The 14255-nt window shown below is 43.0% G+C and overlaps 1 protein-coding gene across 4 annotated transcripts in view; it reads left to right on the plus strand.

Annotated features, from left to right (window-relative positions):
- The window catches only part of vamp4 (vesicle-associated membrane protein 4), a 36313-nt gene extending 27767 nt beyond the window's left edge, over positions 1–8546 (plus strand). For all 4 annotated transcript variants that reach the window (XM_084307315.1, XM_084307314.1, XM_084307313.1 and 1 more), the window contains exons 5-8: positions 2291–2391; positions 4905–4984; positions 6408–6459; positions 6581–8546. In XM_084307315.1, coding sequence (XP_084163441.1) covers positions 2291–2391; positions 4905–4984; positions 6408–6459; positions 6581–6609 — 262 coding nt within the window. In that variant the 3' untranslated portion in view covers positions 6610–8546. The remainder of the gene's footprint in view (positions 1–2290; positions 2392–4904; positions 4985–6407; positions 6460–6580) is intronic.
- Positions 8547–14255: the final 5709 nt, after the last annotated feature.

Below are 14255 nucleotides of genomic sequence, written 5' to 3' on the forward strand. Positions count from 1 at the left end.
TAGTGATTGGGGATAACTATACAAAATGTTATACATTGTGTTATCTTCATTTTAACCCATTCTTCGCCAGGCATTGTACCCTTCTTATACCATCCTCTGCCAGCTCTATTTGTCTATGGAGATGTTCACCTACTTTGCAGGGCTATAACCTTTTAAATTGTATTGCTAAATTGACATTATTATGGCCCATTCAACATCAATTATCTATCGTTCAGTATGTGGGAACGTTATACTTTTTCATTCACACATTCATACAAAAATACGGTCTAGAGTATGAATATGTTTTTATCGTTTTCTGCAGTATTTCATAGAACGTGAGTTATAGCCATTTATGCATATATTAGATCATCAAATGCAGTTTGATAGCGATTGACGTCAGATTAAGAATTTCAATTGTACAAGGTCCTAAACGTCATGACTCATCATCTGCTGGTGACCGGAGGGGGGGGGGGGGTCGTTTATAATGCAATGACCGACGTTAAATGATTCATGTCGTATGGGTGATATATAGATCATAGCAGTTTGTATGGATAATAATAATCAAAAACCCTGAAACTCACCGCAGCTTCCTCGTAGCGATGGGGGATGATACTGGAGCAAAAAGATCGCTATTATGGGATGTTGATCTATGCGCTCCATTTCCAGGTTGTATAATACTACCGTAATTCCTCTAATAGTAACCGGTATTCAATTAAAAACCGGGTCTCTATTAATGACCGGGTGCGCTGTTGAGCTAAGCAATTATAAGCCGGCCTCCTAATACAAGCCGGGTTTCATGTATATTAGAGGAATTACGGTATTTCCCTCAACGGATTTACCATAGGCAATATATTTTGTTATTGTTGTTATATGCTGGCCTGGCTGTGCAGTAAATACCATATAATGGTATGGTGTTAATGTTTACCAAGAGAGTAAGCCTACCTCAGAATTGTATAAAACGAAGTTATTATTATTATACCAGTATTGTGATTGCACTATTTTACTTTATTTAACTTTTTTTGACCACCTGTAATTGCACTGTTTACTACCGTATTTCATACAGTACTTGGTTTCAATACATGAACCCAGTACATTTTACTGGGTTCAAACTGACACAAAATGTTGATTTATTCATTATGATCTGTTTGAAAATTTGAAATATAGGCCTCTCTCTTATACATGCCTCCTCCTAATACAAGCCTGGTATCCGCTACAGTTGAAACAAATACAAGCCGGGGTTACTATTAGAGGAATTACGGTATATACGTCCAAATAATGTTGTTTATCGAGTTATGGCAACGGATCGATTATCCAGTGTGTCCAGATGGAGTAGGGGTGACACCAAGCACTTCCGGCCCCACTTCCGGTTTGGCAACTCGCCGATCGGCCACCAGGTGGCGGTATTAAAGCGCTGGAGAGTTGAGTGGAGATCTACAGCACCAGTCATGACTCCGTGGGTGAAATGTGATTGCCATGACAGATTTTTGAAATATTGATCTCGATGACGGCGTAATCCGTCATTGGCAGATTAAGCATGGCGAGGAATGACGTCTTAATCCGTCAATGGCGGAGAATGGGTTAAGGGTAAATTGGTTTTGCTTTTTTATTTTGTGGGAAGGGGGAAAAATGGCTCTTTTGATAGTAAAGGTTGCTGACCCCTGGGTTAGTGTAAGCTGTAAGGTTTAAATATATAACACGTTACTTACCACCCCACACTGGGCTGACCCATATGCTTCAAAGCTTCAATCACTGCCATGGTAATCAATCATTGTCAAAATCAAGATTTGAATGTTTCTTTTCTTTCTCTTTGTCTTGTGTCTTACCACTCCTAAAAGGAACCTACATCAGCATAAGAAGTGGCTTATAGAAATACATTTTTAGAAAATCACTTCTTCTCAGACAATGGCATTTAGTCCTGACCGCCTTCAGAAACGTTACAGTATCTACCCTCATTCACCTACTGTATTGAAACTCTACGACGCGCTGGAAGAATGAAGGTTTGATTGTTCGCTAATAATGACTGCTGAAGCTTTGAAGCCCACAGGATGGTAGTGTGTGCAGTGCAGCCCTAGGTGTTCTGATGGCTCACCTTTCATAGGCAGGCTTGACTTTTATTGCCAACCAACAGGTTTGGCTCGACACCTTCACCTTTTGTTATTAATACCTGCTTTATTAGGTGCCCAGTCGGTAGGAGCACCTCCACAACCACTACACTCTGTGTGTGCGTGTGCGTGCATGTGTGCGTGCGTGCGTGTGCTCAGAGTAGCTAGAATGTGTAGCATGTGGTGTTTATCTCATGTGTCTCCTTTAGTGTGCAGTCTCAGGTGGATGAGGTCATTGACGTGATGCAGGAGAACATCTCCAAGGTGATAGAGAGGGGTGAGAGGCTGGACGACCTGCAGGACAAGTCAGGTGAGACACAGAAGAAGTCCACACACACACACACACACACACGCACACGCACACGCACACGCACACACACACGCACACTTATACCATGCAGTCAAGAGAAGAGGCTTTCTCCTTTCATATGTGCACAGTTGATAATCAGGCTGTTGCGTACAACAGACAGGCAGCACCATAGTATAGACAATAACGTTCTAAAAAGGACCCAAGTGTATTTCCTGTTGCGATGTTTGCTAATGCAGTAGTTGACATTTGGGTCCAAACTGTTCCCTAGGAATTCCAGTGAAACTGTCTATACACAGACATATACATACACACGTATGAACATGCCAGGATGTAGGGAAAAGAAGATGGGGCCATGTAAAGGTGCTCAGTATACTTCAAAGGTGTAAATGATTTGTCCAGCTTTAGTGTTCTAACAGGTGTGTTTCTGTGGAGGTATTTCATTTCACTCACTACACATTAGCAAGTGCGTGAAGCATGTGTCTGGGTTCCCTCATCACACGCTCCAACACTCTGGCTGGTCTCTCATCAAGACATGCAGGGCTCCTCTTGACGTGTTAATGTCCCTCTCTTCTCCTCTGGGGGTGAATATAACTGATGGGGTATAACACGCCTCGCCAGTCTGTTTGGGTTTTACAGAGACATCCACAGAGGTTATGTAACGGCTTCTCTGTCATGTTCACCAGCCAATCAAGACTGTCCCACATCTGGAACAAATCTGAGTGCGTGTGTGTGAGTGTGTGACGTGTGTGTGTGTGCGTGTGTGCGCATGGTTGAAGGAATGCACGCCTTTGTGTACTTGGATACTCAAACACACTCAAACCCATACACAAAACACACCTCCGCACCATGGGCGACCGGGCCTTCTGCTCAGCTGCTCCTCGGCTGGGGAATGCCCTCCCTGACCATCTAAGAGCACCACGGTCCGTTGAGGCTTTTAAAAAGGGGACTAAAACATTTCTTTTTAACAAGGCATTTGCCTAAATGGACAGACCGATGCCTTGTGTTTTTTTTTTATATTCTTTTTTATTTTATTTTGATCTGAATGTTTCTTCCATTTCATTGGTTGTTTCATTCATTTGAATTGTTTTTATTCATTTAATCTTTTTTTTATCTTTATCTCCTTTCATGTAGCACTTTGAGATTGTCACAAATATAAAGTGCGTTACAAATTGAATTTATTATTATTATTATTATTATTTGCACAGTGCATGCGTTCCTTAGATAAGGTATGTGTTTTTGTGTATGTTATGGTCAACAAGCTAGTCTACCTCTCAAGTCACGCACAGATAACCTGTGTGAATTCCATGCGATTTAACAAGCAACTTCTCAGAAACATGTGTGGGAAGAGGTCCCTTTATAGTGGTGGCAGGTTGTTAATAGGAGACATGCAGACAACAGACACATGACGGGAAGATCAGGGGGCTGGAGCCTCACTATTAACACACAACCAGTCAATAACCGTGTCAGTCAAGAAACAGAAGGGGAGAGAGAGAGAGAGAGAGAGGGGTGGGGATGGGTGGTATAGAGCAGTGGTTCTCAACGTGGGGGTTGGGACTGGCCAGGGCATGGCAAGATGATTTTGAGGGGTCGTGAAAAGATATGCAAATCCTTCTGATATTTATGATCTTTGGTACAGAAGCTTTTTTTCTAGTGAAATTGTTAGAAGTCTAAATCCCGCCTCCATCATTAATAAAGTTAATAGTTAAATACAAGGAGAATTAAAGTTAGTTGGTGTCAAAGTACATCATTGTTCCACTACGCCGGGGGTCACAAAACACCATCACTCTGTTTTTAGAGGTCAGGAACCGAACCGGAGGGAGAGAGGGAGAGGGAGAGAGAGAGAGAGAGGGAGAGGGAGAGGGAGAGAGAGAGAGAAGAGCGTTTATTTTTTTATAGAGAGATCAGAGAAGGAGATGGACAAGGGAAGCAGAATTTATTTTCTTATAGAAAGAGGTATCCAGAGAAAAGGGAAGACAAGGGAAGTAGAACGTTAGTTTTTCCTTTTTTCCTATTGCTAGGTTTTTACTGAGTTTTTCCTTACCTTCGTTGGGGAATGTGTTGCTTATTTGGATTTTATGGTGGATTTTGTTCTTGATTTATTGTGATGTTTCTTCTTGACTTGTTTAAAGAAGACTTGTACAGCCCATGGGGACATTACCTTGTGATTTCGGGCTTTACAAATACATTTTATTTTATTTGATTTGATTTGATTTATGATTTGGTTCCACAGTGTGTAGAATTGCATTACATCCCAACAGAGTTGATTTCTCTTTGAATGTGAACAGGGGGTGATCTCACTAGGAGGCTGACGTCTTGTATAACCTCATCATATGATATCATAGCAAGACATACACACACACAGACCGTTTCCTGAAAAATACTAGATCCCATGTCGTAAAAAAATAGATCCCATGTCGTATTCAGAACCACAGCTGGCATATTGTTCATTTTGTTAACAGATGATTTCTTACATTTTGTGTCCTTGCTTTGCCCCTGCGGTCACGTGACTCCAGAGAGCCTATCAGACAATGCGTCTGCCTTCAGCAGCCGAGCCAAGCAGATGCACAGGAGGATGTGGTGGCGTGATATGAAGGTAGGTTATGAAGGTGTGATACGAAGAAGATAGAAGGAAGGATTAGAGGATTACTTTCTTGTCCTTTGACACCAGAAAATTGTAGTTTGTCCTTCTACATAATCCCTACTAGATAACACCCACACATTAAATGGAATGGACTGCATTTATATAGCGCTTTTATCCAAATCACTTTACAACTTATGCCTCACATTCACTCATACATTCACACACCGAGGACGGAGGCAACCATGCAAGGGGCCTTGGTCAAGGACACTTCCACACACTGCCGGAAGAGCCAGAATCGAACCGGGAACCTTCTGATTAGGCCTAACAAAAATAATAGTTGGTTTCAGGTTGGTTGTCAGTTTGGCCATGGGTAGGTAGGGAATTTATTTTATTTTATTTTTTTATTTTATTCTTTCCCACGGCGACTATGGATAGGGAATTTCTTTATTTAATTAAAATGTTCACAACAACATGGATGCATGTACTCTGCCAGCATGTTTAATATCCATAATACTAAATGTTTGACTAAGATTTCTATGAAACTTTATTCTTAAAAAAAAAAAAAAAAAAAAAAAATATCTGATTTTTTTTTTTTTTTTTTTAATATATAATTTTTTTTTTAAACTCATAAAATATATTGGGTCGCACCTAAATCGGCAGGGTCGGTCGGCAACCTGAAACCAACCATTATTTTTGTTAGGCCTTACCAGACGATCGCTCTACCTCCTGATCCACTGTCGCCCCTTAGGGATCTGCACAGCTCCATGTTCTTGGGGTCGATCATTTTGTACTTCCCATAACCGAATTATCAACTGTTTTGTTGACCTTTATCAGTTCGCTATATGTTCTAGGTATTATTAGTGTTCCTTAAAATAGTTTAGTCTGAAAGTGGTACACTTAGTTTGGTTTGCATGCGAATCAGTTTGAACTTTGAATTGTGAAATTAAATTAGAATTGTGAAGGGAATATGTTTTTCCTTCTCTCCAGCAAAACACATTTTAAAAGCCCACCATAAACAACCACATCTGTAAAAGAAATAGACCAACCAACTCAAATGTGATTATTTATTTATCCAGGAAGGTCCCGGTGGGATACAAGATCTCTTCTTCCAGGGAGTAATTAAGTGAGGGGGAAGTCAGATTATGAAACTCTTTATGGGATAATAGATTCTTCAGCCACCACCCTACCACTGTAGCCTCCTACACAGTTCAGTTCAGACTGTATAGGGTCGCCCGCAGTTAACGGCAGCGCCTCTGGAGCAGTTTGGCCTGCAGTGCCTTGTCCAAGGTCATGCCAACAGAGATGGAGGGCAGCATAGATGGAATACCGTGTGTGTGTGTGTGTGTGTGCGTGCGTGTGTGTGTGCATGCATGTGTGTGACTGAAAGAGAGGTGCAGTGTTTCTAATAGTGTGTAACTATATTCTTCTCCTCTAGATGAAGGTTATAATCGCCCTGGTGGTGGTTGCTCTCCTCCTAATCATCCTCAGTAAGTATCTGGCCACAAATAAACACTATGTTGATTTGTATTATCTGTTTTCATATTTCATCAAAATCAGAATATCAGTTTTTTTAATGTAGCTTTTTTCTTCTCTCTTCTTCTCTTTCAGTCCCAGTGATCATGCGGTATCACCGCTAGTGTCTGATGAGGAGGGTGGAGAAGAATCTTCCTCTTCCTCCTCCTCCTGCCCTCTTTCTCCTGCACACAGTCCTCCACACCAGCTAGGGGGCGCCTGTCAGCCTCCCACACCCCCTCTATGTCAGCCTGTGTATCCTCAAGGCACTGGCCTGAAGTTGTCCTCACTACAGATCTTGTTATTAGCATTTTTACCAACTGCTGTGAGATCAGTAATAAAGGTGCAGTTGAATCCCTGACTGTAAACAAGCTTGCAGGGTGACACAGGGGAGTAGCGTGGAGAGACATTTTAGCTCCATGCTAGGATTATAAGACCAGGCTGGGACAGCTCAGAACACTTCCAGAATGGCTGTCCCTTACCACTGGGAAACGAATCGGGTGTAGCAATGACAACAAATTAACTCACCTAGATGTTAGGGTATCGAGGTTAACTAGCAGAAACCTAACGCATGATGCTCCCCTATTAATCGATCATCAATCTGCTAACTTACTTCATTTCCAAAGACAACGGTGAACAAAGTTAGATCGCCTCCCCCCCAGTGCTGAACCCGTTCCGGGAGAACGTCGGGGCTGCATCCCATCCTTGTTCTATCATTCTAGGGTGCCATGCAGGGGATCTGGGAGCAAAGGGCTGTCTCTCAGCCCTCTAGTCAATGTGAAGGAGAACTCCATCCCATGATATCACACATTTTAAGGCTTTGGGTTTGTCTTGACAAATGGGGAACTCTGGGACCTACATATCACATTATATACTGTAGATAGGTACTGTAACAGCAGGGAGTCCCTGCTCTCTCTCTCGCTCTCTCTCTCTCTCTCTCTCTCTCTCTCACTCTCTCACTCTCACTCTCACTCTCTCCTAGTTAAGTTGATCTGTATCTGCTGCATAGACCTCACACAGCGGGCTGTAACATTGTGTGGATGGATCTCGCAGGTCTCTTGATTCCCTGTGTCCTCTCTCCTCGCCTCCTTTTTAACGCGCAACGGAGGAGAATGTCTAAAGGGAATTTTGTGAATGAGGACTCTGACACAGGGAGTCGAGGGAGCACTCGTCAGGTTCATCGACATGTCTGTGGTCAAAGGTGGCCTCCTCCATCCACCCTGATCTGAAAACATACGTTCGGCATAGGCAGAATTTCTGTGACCACAATCGGCTTCTTACACACCTTGGTATATATATCGGCACAGGTGGATGAACAAGGGACACGGAAAAGGCGGCCACCTATTGAGACGGCGCCCTGCTTTTTAACACCATTGTACTCAGTGAATCACCTCAGTCAGTCCACTACTGTCTGCCCTTTCATAGCTTTTATCTAGTGTATACTTGGGGGCAGTGCCAAACCAAATCATCCAGAATTATGAATGTCTCCCCTCCACTCTCTTGACACCCTAAACCTCTCTCTTCTCTCGAGTCCTTTCTGAGCTCTGGGACGGCTTGGTCACGGCTGTCCTACTTTCCTGCTAGTAGCATTAATCTGTCTCTTCTCTTGTTTCTTCTTTCCAAATTGTTCTGTTGGTTCTCTGTTGTAATATTATTATTGCCTCTTCCTGTATTATTGAGTTCTCCTTAAGTTTTCGGCTGGATGGTGAAATGTGATGCTTCATAATGAATGTCCGCTGCTATTCTCATTGCCACTGAAGGTGCGAAGAAGGGACGGTGCTCATTCCACTGTACCGCTAACCACGTGTTTAACGAGTGATGATTTAGGAGATTTAAAGGAAAAGTTTTGGCTGTGAACACACACACAAACAAGTATGTGTCGTAGTGTCTTGAATAACTGTATAATACAATAACCCCTTACATCGTCATTCCTTTTTATTATAATTTTTGTATGTAATTTATTTGAGGTGTAAATATTGATTCTGTAATGATGTACTATACTATAATGGCATTGCATTGGCAGACTGTGAAATACTGTACTGTTGCTCTGAAATAAAGTGATTTTAAAGGGCACCTGGACTCGGGCCCTCATTCATCAACGTGACGTAGAAAATGTTCTATTTCCATACTTAAGCACAGAATTTAGAATGTGTGCACGCACAAAAAAAACGGGATTCATCACACGTGCGTACACAGGTCCTACGCACACCTGTCATGATGAATATCACCTTGGTCCTACGCCGAGGCTCGTGCACACTTTCACGTATTTGCATACCAGAACCGCCCCGATTAACCATATACGGTAATGGCACACCCCCATGACATGTGGAAAAGTGGACTAACCCAAGCGAACTCTGAGAGACTTCAGTGAGAGCGAGATTGATCACCGAGGTCCAACCGAACTTGAACGTATAATCTTCGGTGCGCCGGGAGCCAAGGATGTTGACTGACCCAGTCCTGCTACAGAACCAGCACATTGACAGAAATAAATGACAAGAGATGACCCGACATTAAGCACTGTAATGACTGAAATTAAATCAATTTCAGCACGCCAACTCTGCGCTCTACAATGCCTATTGTGTGCGCTCGTCATGAGCCCGTGGTTCTGATCAGAGTCATTATGGCTTCAGTGGATAACCCTGATCTACATTGTGATGTTTTAGATACCCCAGTAATAACATTACAATTGAATTAAATACAATTAGGCCTGAATGAGACTCCGGCCACCGGCACATTATCAGCCAAAATGCGCGTTTATTGATGGAGCAAACTCTGAGAGATTGTTCACAGAGGCGCTGCCGAACCAAGATATAATATGATGTGTATAATATAATGTGTGTAGAGGCATATGATACAATCTATTCTGTTGTTGGTATTAGGTAGCCTATGAATTACATATAATAGCAGCCAGCCTACATTATGCAACAGTAACTTGCGCATATATAACACACAGCCCTGCGAAGCCTGCATACAATAAACTAACTTGATCATTAATCTAGCTGTTGTATCTTTACGCGTATGAAAACATTAAATAATATGTATAGGCCGCCTATATTCTCAAATGGCTTAATGGCTATCCGAGTCCTCGATATCCTCGCGGACGGACCAGTATTTATATGATCATATCATATTCATATCATAGTTTACTCTATCAGCCTACCAGCATGTAGTCAACTCGTTATTATTTTGCGCATAGATTGCAGAAATACGGGAACGTTTTGATTTAGGCTTGATTTAGGCTTTGACACAGAATACAAGTCATGAGCTGTGGTGTTCCACAAGGAAGCATACTAGGACCGCTACTATTCCTAATTTATGCAAATGACATGGCGTCAGCTTGTGACTGCAACTTGTTCCTGTTTGCGGACGACTCAGCCCTGCTGGTCTCTGACAAGAACAAGTTACAGGTTGAAAAAGCCCTCAGCAGTGTGCACCATGTTACCGCGCTGCGTCGCGGGACTCCGTGCTGCGTCACGGATCTGGTTGACTCCGAGTTCGATTCCCGGACTCGCCGTCATTTGCCGAATGTCTCCCCCTGCTCTCTCTCCCGTTTCACCCTACAACTGTCGGTCATGCTTGACCAGAAAAGCGATAAACGCTAAAAAAAATAAAGTTAAAAAAAAAAAAGAAAAAGCCCTCAGCTCGGAACTAGGCAAAATCTGCATATGGCTCGCCGACAACAAACTATCATTACACATGGGCAAAACAGAGTCCATTCTCTTCGGTTCAAATAACAAACTCAGCAAGACCGACGGCTTCTCGGTTACAGTGGGTGACAATATTATCACAAGGAAAGATGAAATTACCTACCTGGGTTCCATCCTAGAGGCTAATCTTTCCTGTGACAAAATGGCATCCAATGTAATAAAAAAAGTCAACCAACGAACGCGATTCTTGTACCGGATCTCCTCTCTGGTAAACAAGAATACCCTGAAGACTCTAGCAGGAGCACTCATTCAAGGGTACTACGACTATGCTTGCACCTCATGGTACCAAAGCACCTCAAAGGCACTAAAAAACAAATTACAAACATCTCAAAACAAGCTAGTCAGACTACTGCTTGACCTGACTCCTAGAACCCACCTCACCCCTGCCCACTTTGACAACCTAGGATGGCTTAGAGTAGACGACAGAGTACAGCAACTTGCAATGGGCCTGGTCTACAAGATACACTACGCGACCAAGGTACCCATGTACATGTCAAAATACTTCCCAAAGGTCAGTGAATACCACGATCACAACACCAGAGGGAGCTCCACAAATCATGTAAAACCCAGATTCGGCTCAAACAAGGGACTAAACACGTTTCGCAATTATGCCACATCAATGTGGAACGCCCTACCTAAAGCTGTAAAGGAATGTGAATCACTACCCACTTTCAAAAACACTCAAAAAACACCTACGTGAGACTGCAATTCGAAACTGGCCCCTACAAATGTCCTAACCTAGTTGTACAGTAAATGACCAAGTAAGGCTTTGTCAGTATTCCAATGTACAGTGTAAAATGTGTATGTGTCCCCTACCCAACCCCCCCACCTCCAATGTACAGCCCTCACCCACCCACCCCACCCACCCAACCTCCTCCAATGTACAGTTTCTACGCCAAATGTATATACACTCTTTTTCTGGACACTTTTGTATCACAAACAGTACTGTATTTGCAAATCTGATATGTCATAAATGTATAGATGTAGCAGTACTGTCTATCTGTATGTCATGTATGTCATATATGTTATGATGAATTGAAAATGGGGGACCCTGATGTAAACAAGACGAAAGTCTTTCTCTGGTCTGCATCCCCTTAACAATTGTATGTACTGAGCTGTACTGTACTGTACCCATTCTGCAATCTGTTAATAAACTTTTCAATCAATCAATCAATCAATGATATCACCCACACGATATATGCTCTGTGTCCAGAGCATGTATGCTTTTCATTCATAAGACACATTTATTGCAAGGGTTTTGTATACACATACACTCAACAAATAACCTCTGTCCGTTCTCGTTGCAATGCGTTTTTATATCGTGGGTGTTCATATGACTTGTATTCTGCTTACAGCTTCAGGGTTCCACTTATTACGTTTAACAATGGCAAAGCCTTTTAAATATAATCAAAACGTTCCCGTATTTCTGCAATATATGCGCAAAATAATAACGAGTTGAGTTACGCAGAGCACAGTCAGTGCTTATTTCCGCGTTGTGAAAATATTCTACCACCGGCGCCACCTACGCATGGTCCGACCTGTGCTTAAATATACGCACAAAGTCAAGCACAAGTTCAAATAGATAAATCCCACACTTTGCTTAGGAATGATCGTACGCACGGCTTAAGCACATATCTGTGCGTACGTCAAGTTGATAAATGAGGGCCCTGGCTTGAGCTTGTTTGGACAGGTCGGCCGTGCCCCTGGGAGGAAGGAATGACACGAGAGGAATTAGGGATGGAGAGAAGAAGGAAGAGAAGAGACATGGGAGGAGAATCAGGGGGCAAATAACAGGGATTGAGGGGAAGTTGGATGAAAGCAGAGACGTTCGAGAGATAGGAATACGTCAACCTTGCTATTGTGTATGTTCTTGGGGTGTGACTGCAGGATACCTTAAAGGAATACGCCACCATTATGGGAAATGTGCTATGCTTTCCAGAGTCAGACAAGAAGATGGATCCCAATTTCATCTGTGTGTTCAGTAGAAAGATATATACGGTGGGCACGGTAACATTTTGGCCAACGGCTAGACTAGCTGATCTGTATCCGCTTCCACTAATTTGCTCTAAGCTTGGCTAGCTTGCAGCCAGATAGCTCTCTACTCGGGTTCAGCCCTATGTTCCCACATTTCTAAGATTTCTCTCAATGAGGCCCTATGTTCCCACAGCCCTATCTTCTCACATTTCTAAGATTCTTCTCAAAATTAGGCCCTATGTACCACATGTTTATCCCCTCTATGATGGATAAGGCCTTTGACAGTTGGGTTGGAAGTGGAGTCATTACGCTGTCTTACCTCTATATAGATGATAACTTTGCCTCCTTTGAACAGCTGGTACAGAAATACAAAATTCCTAGGTCACACTTCTATAGATATTTGCAACTCCGGAGCTTTGTAACTTCAAACTCGGACTGCTATCCATTGTGTCCTCCTGCCTCTCTCTTGGACTCAATCTTGAACTGTAAACTGATTCAGAAACAAGCTATAAGCAGAATCTACGAATTACTTAATAGAAGCAACTTGACACCTCTAGATCTCCTTAGGGGCAGATGGGAGACATACTTAGATGAGCCAATCACAAAAGACACATGGGACAGAATAATACAGGGGATTTTCACCTCCATCTGCCTTAAGCATGCTGTTATCCAATTTAAAATTGTGCACCGACTACATTGGTCTAAAGACAGGCTCTCTAAATTATATCCCAACATAGACCCTTTATGTGATCGCTGCAGACAGGCTCCAGCCACTCTGTTCCACATGTTCTGGACGAGCCCAAAGTTACACACCTTCTGGCAAGCCATCTTTGACACCTTCTCTACGATATTTGGAAAGATAGTAGAGCCATCTCCATATATTGCAATGTTCGGAGTGGCCCCAACGGACATCCACTTTAGATGGTGGGAATCTAGAATGTTGGCCTTCTGTTCACTCTTGGCCAGAAGACTAATACTGTTTAAATGGAAAGACTCGGGTCCACCTGTGTACGGCCACTGGATGAGAGAAGTCATGTATCATTAAATTGGAGAAGATCAGGTATACTGTCAGAGGTTGTACCGAAAAATTCCACAATATCTGGGATCCTTTCCTGACTTTCTTTGAAGGTATGGAAGCGGATAATGTGACAGGCGATTTGACTGGCCCTCCTCGTTTCTCAGCTTTCTCAGCTTCCTATTCTCTTATGTTATTATTATTTTTTTCTCTCTTTATCTGCAGAATACAAGGGATGCATATGTTCACTACTGTCTGGTTATTTAAAAGCCAAAAGGGAAAACAATGATTAAGAAATGCTTTAAGATATTTCCGAATGAGGCGGTCAGGTGGCATAGCGGAGATTGCGCTCGTCACCAATGCAAGAGGCTGCGGTCTCGACTCCTGGAGTCAGCATTGCCTTGGCTTGGGCTGATCGTCATACTAACTCGTTTGGCTGAGTTAGGGGGAGGGAAGTCATGGGTGGGAATCTGGCGTTCTGGACAGCGGTCAGGTCTGGGCGCTTGCTCAGCGGAGGCAGGACTTGAAAGGCAGTGTGACCTCCCACACGTTACGCTTCACCAATGAGAGTCCTCGCTGCCAGGTGAAAAAAGAGTCACTGGCTGTCGCCGAGCGTGTCGGAGGAAGCGTGCGGATGACTTCAGGGTTCCCTTGTACCGACCAGTAGGAGAACATGCGCACAACAACCAGGCAGGGGAGGGGGGGAATTGGCACAACGACTAAATTGGGACGGGGAGAAAAACAAAGAAAAAAATCTGAGAAAGAGAGGATAAAAAAATAATAATAAGATATTTCCGAATGATTTAGTCTGGTATAGGGGTGGGGGGAGGGGAGGGAGGGAGGGCCTTACTTTATTATTTTTTTCTTTTGGCCCATGTCGGACCGACTGTAAAAATCGAATCTTCAAATAAAAAAACCTTGATCAAAAAAAATTAGGCCCTATGTTCCCGGACGAATCCCACACCGTTGCGTGTAATTGGCTACCAAAGAGAAAGGGGGATAAAATCAGATAAAAATTTATGAAAAAAGGGAAATGTGGGAACATAGGCACGCTCCCCTCTACTGAATGCACAGA

This window comes from Notolepis coatsorum (genome assembly GCF_963971535.1).
Source record: "Notolepis coatsorum genome assembly, chromosome: 2".
In the NCBI taxonomy this organism is placed as follows: Eukaryota; Metazoa; Chordata; class Actinopteri; order Aulopiformes; family Paralepididae; genus Notolepis; species Notolepis coatsorum.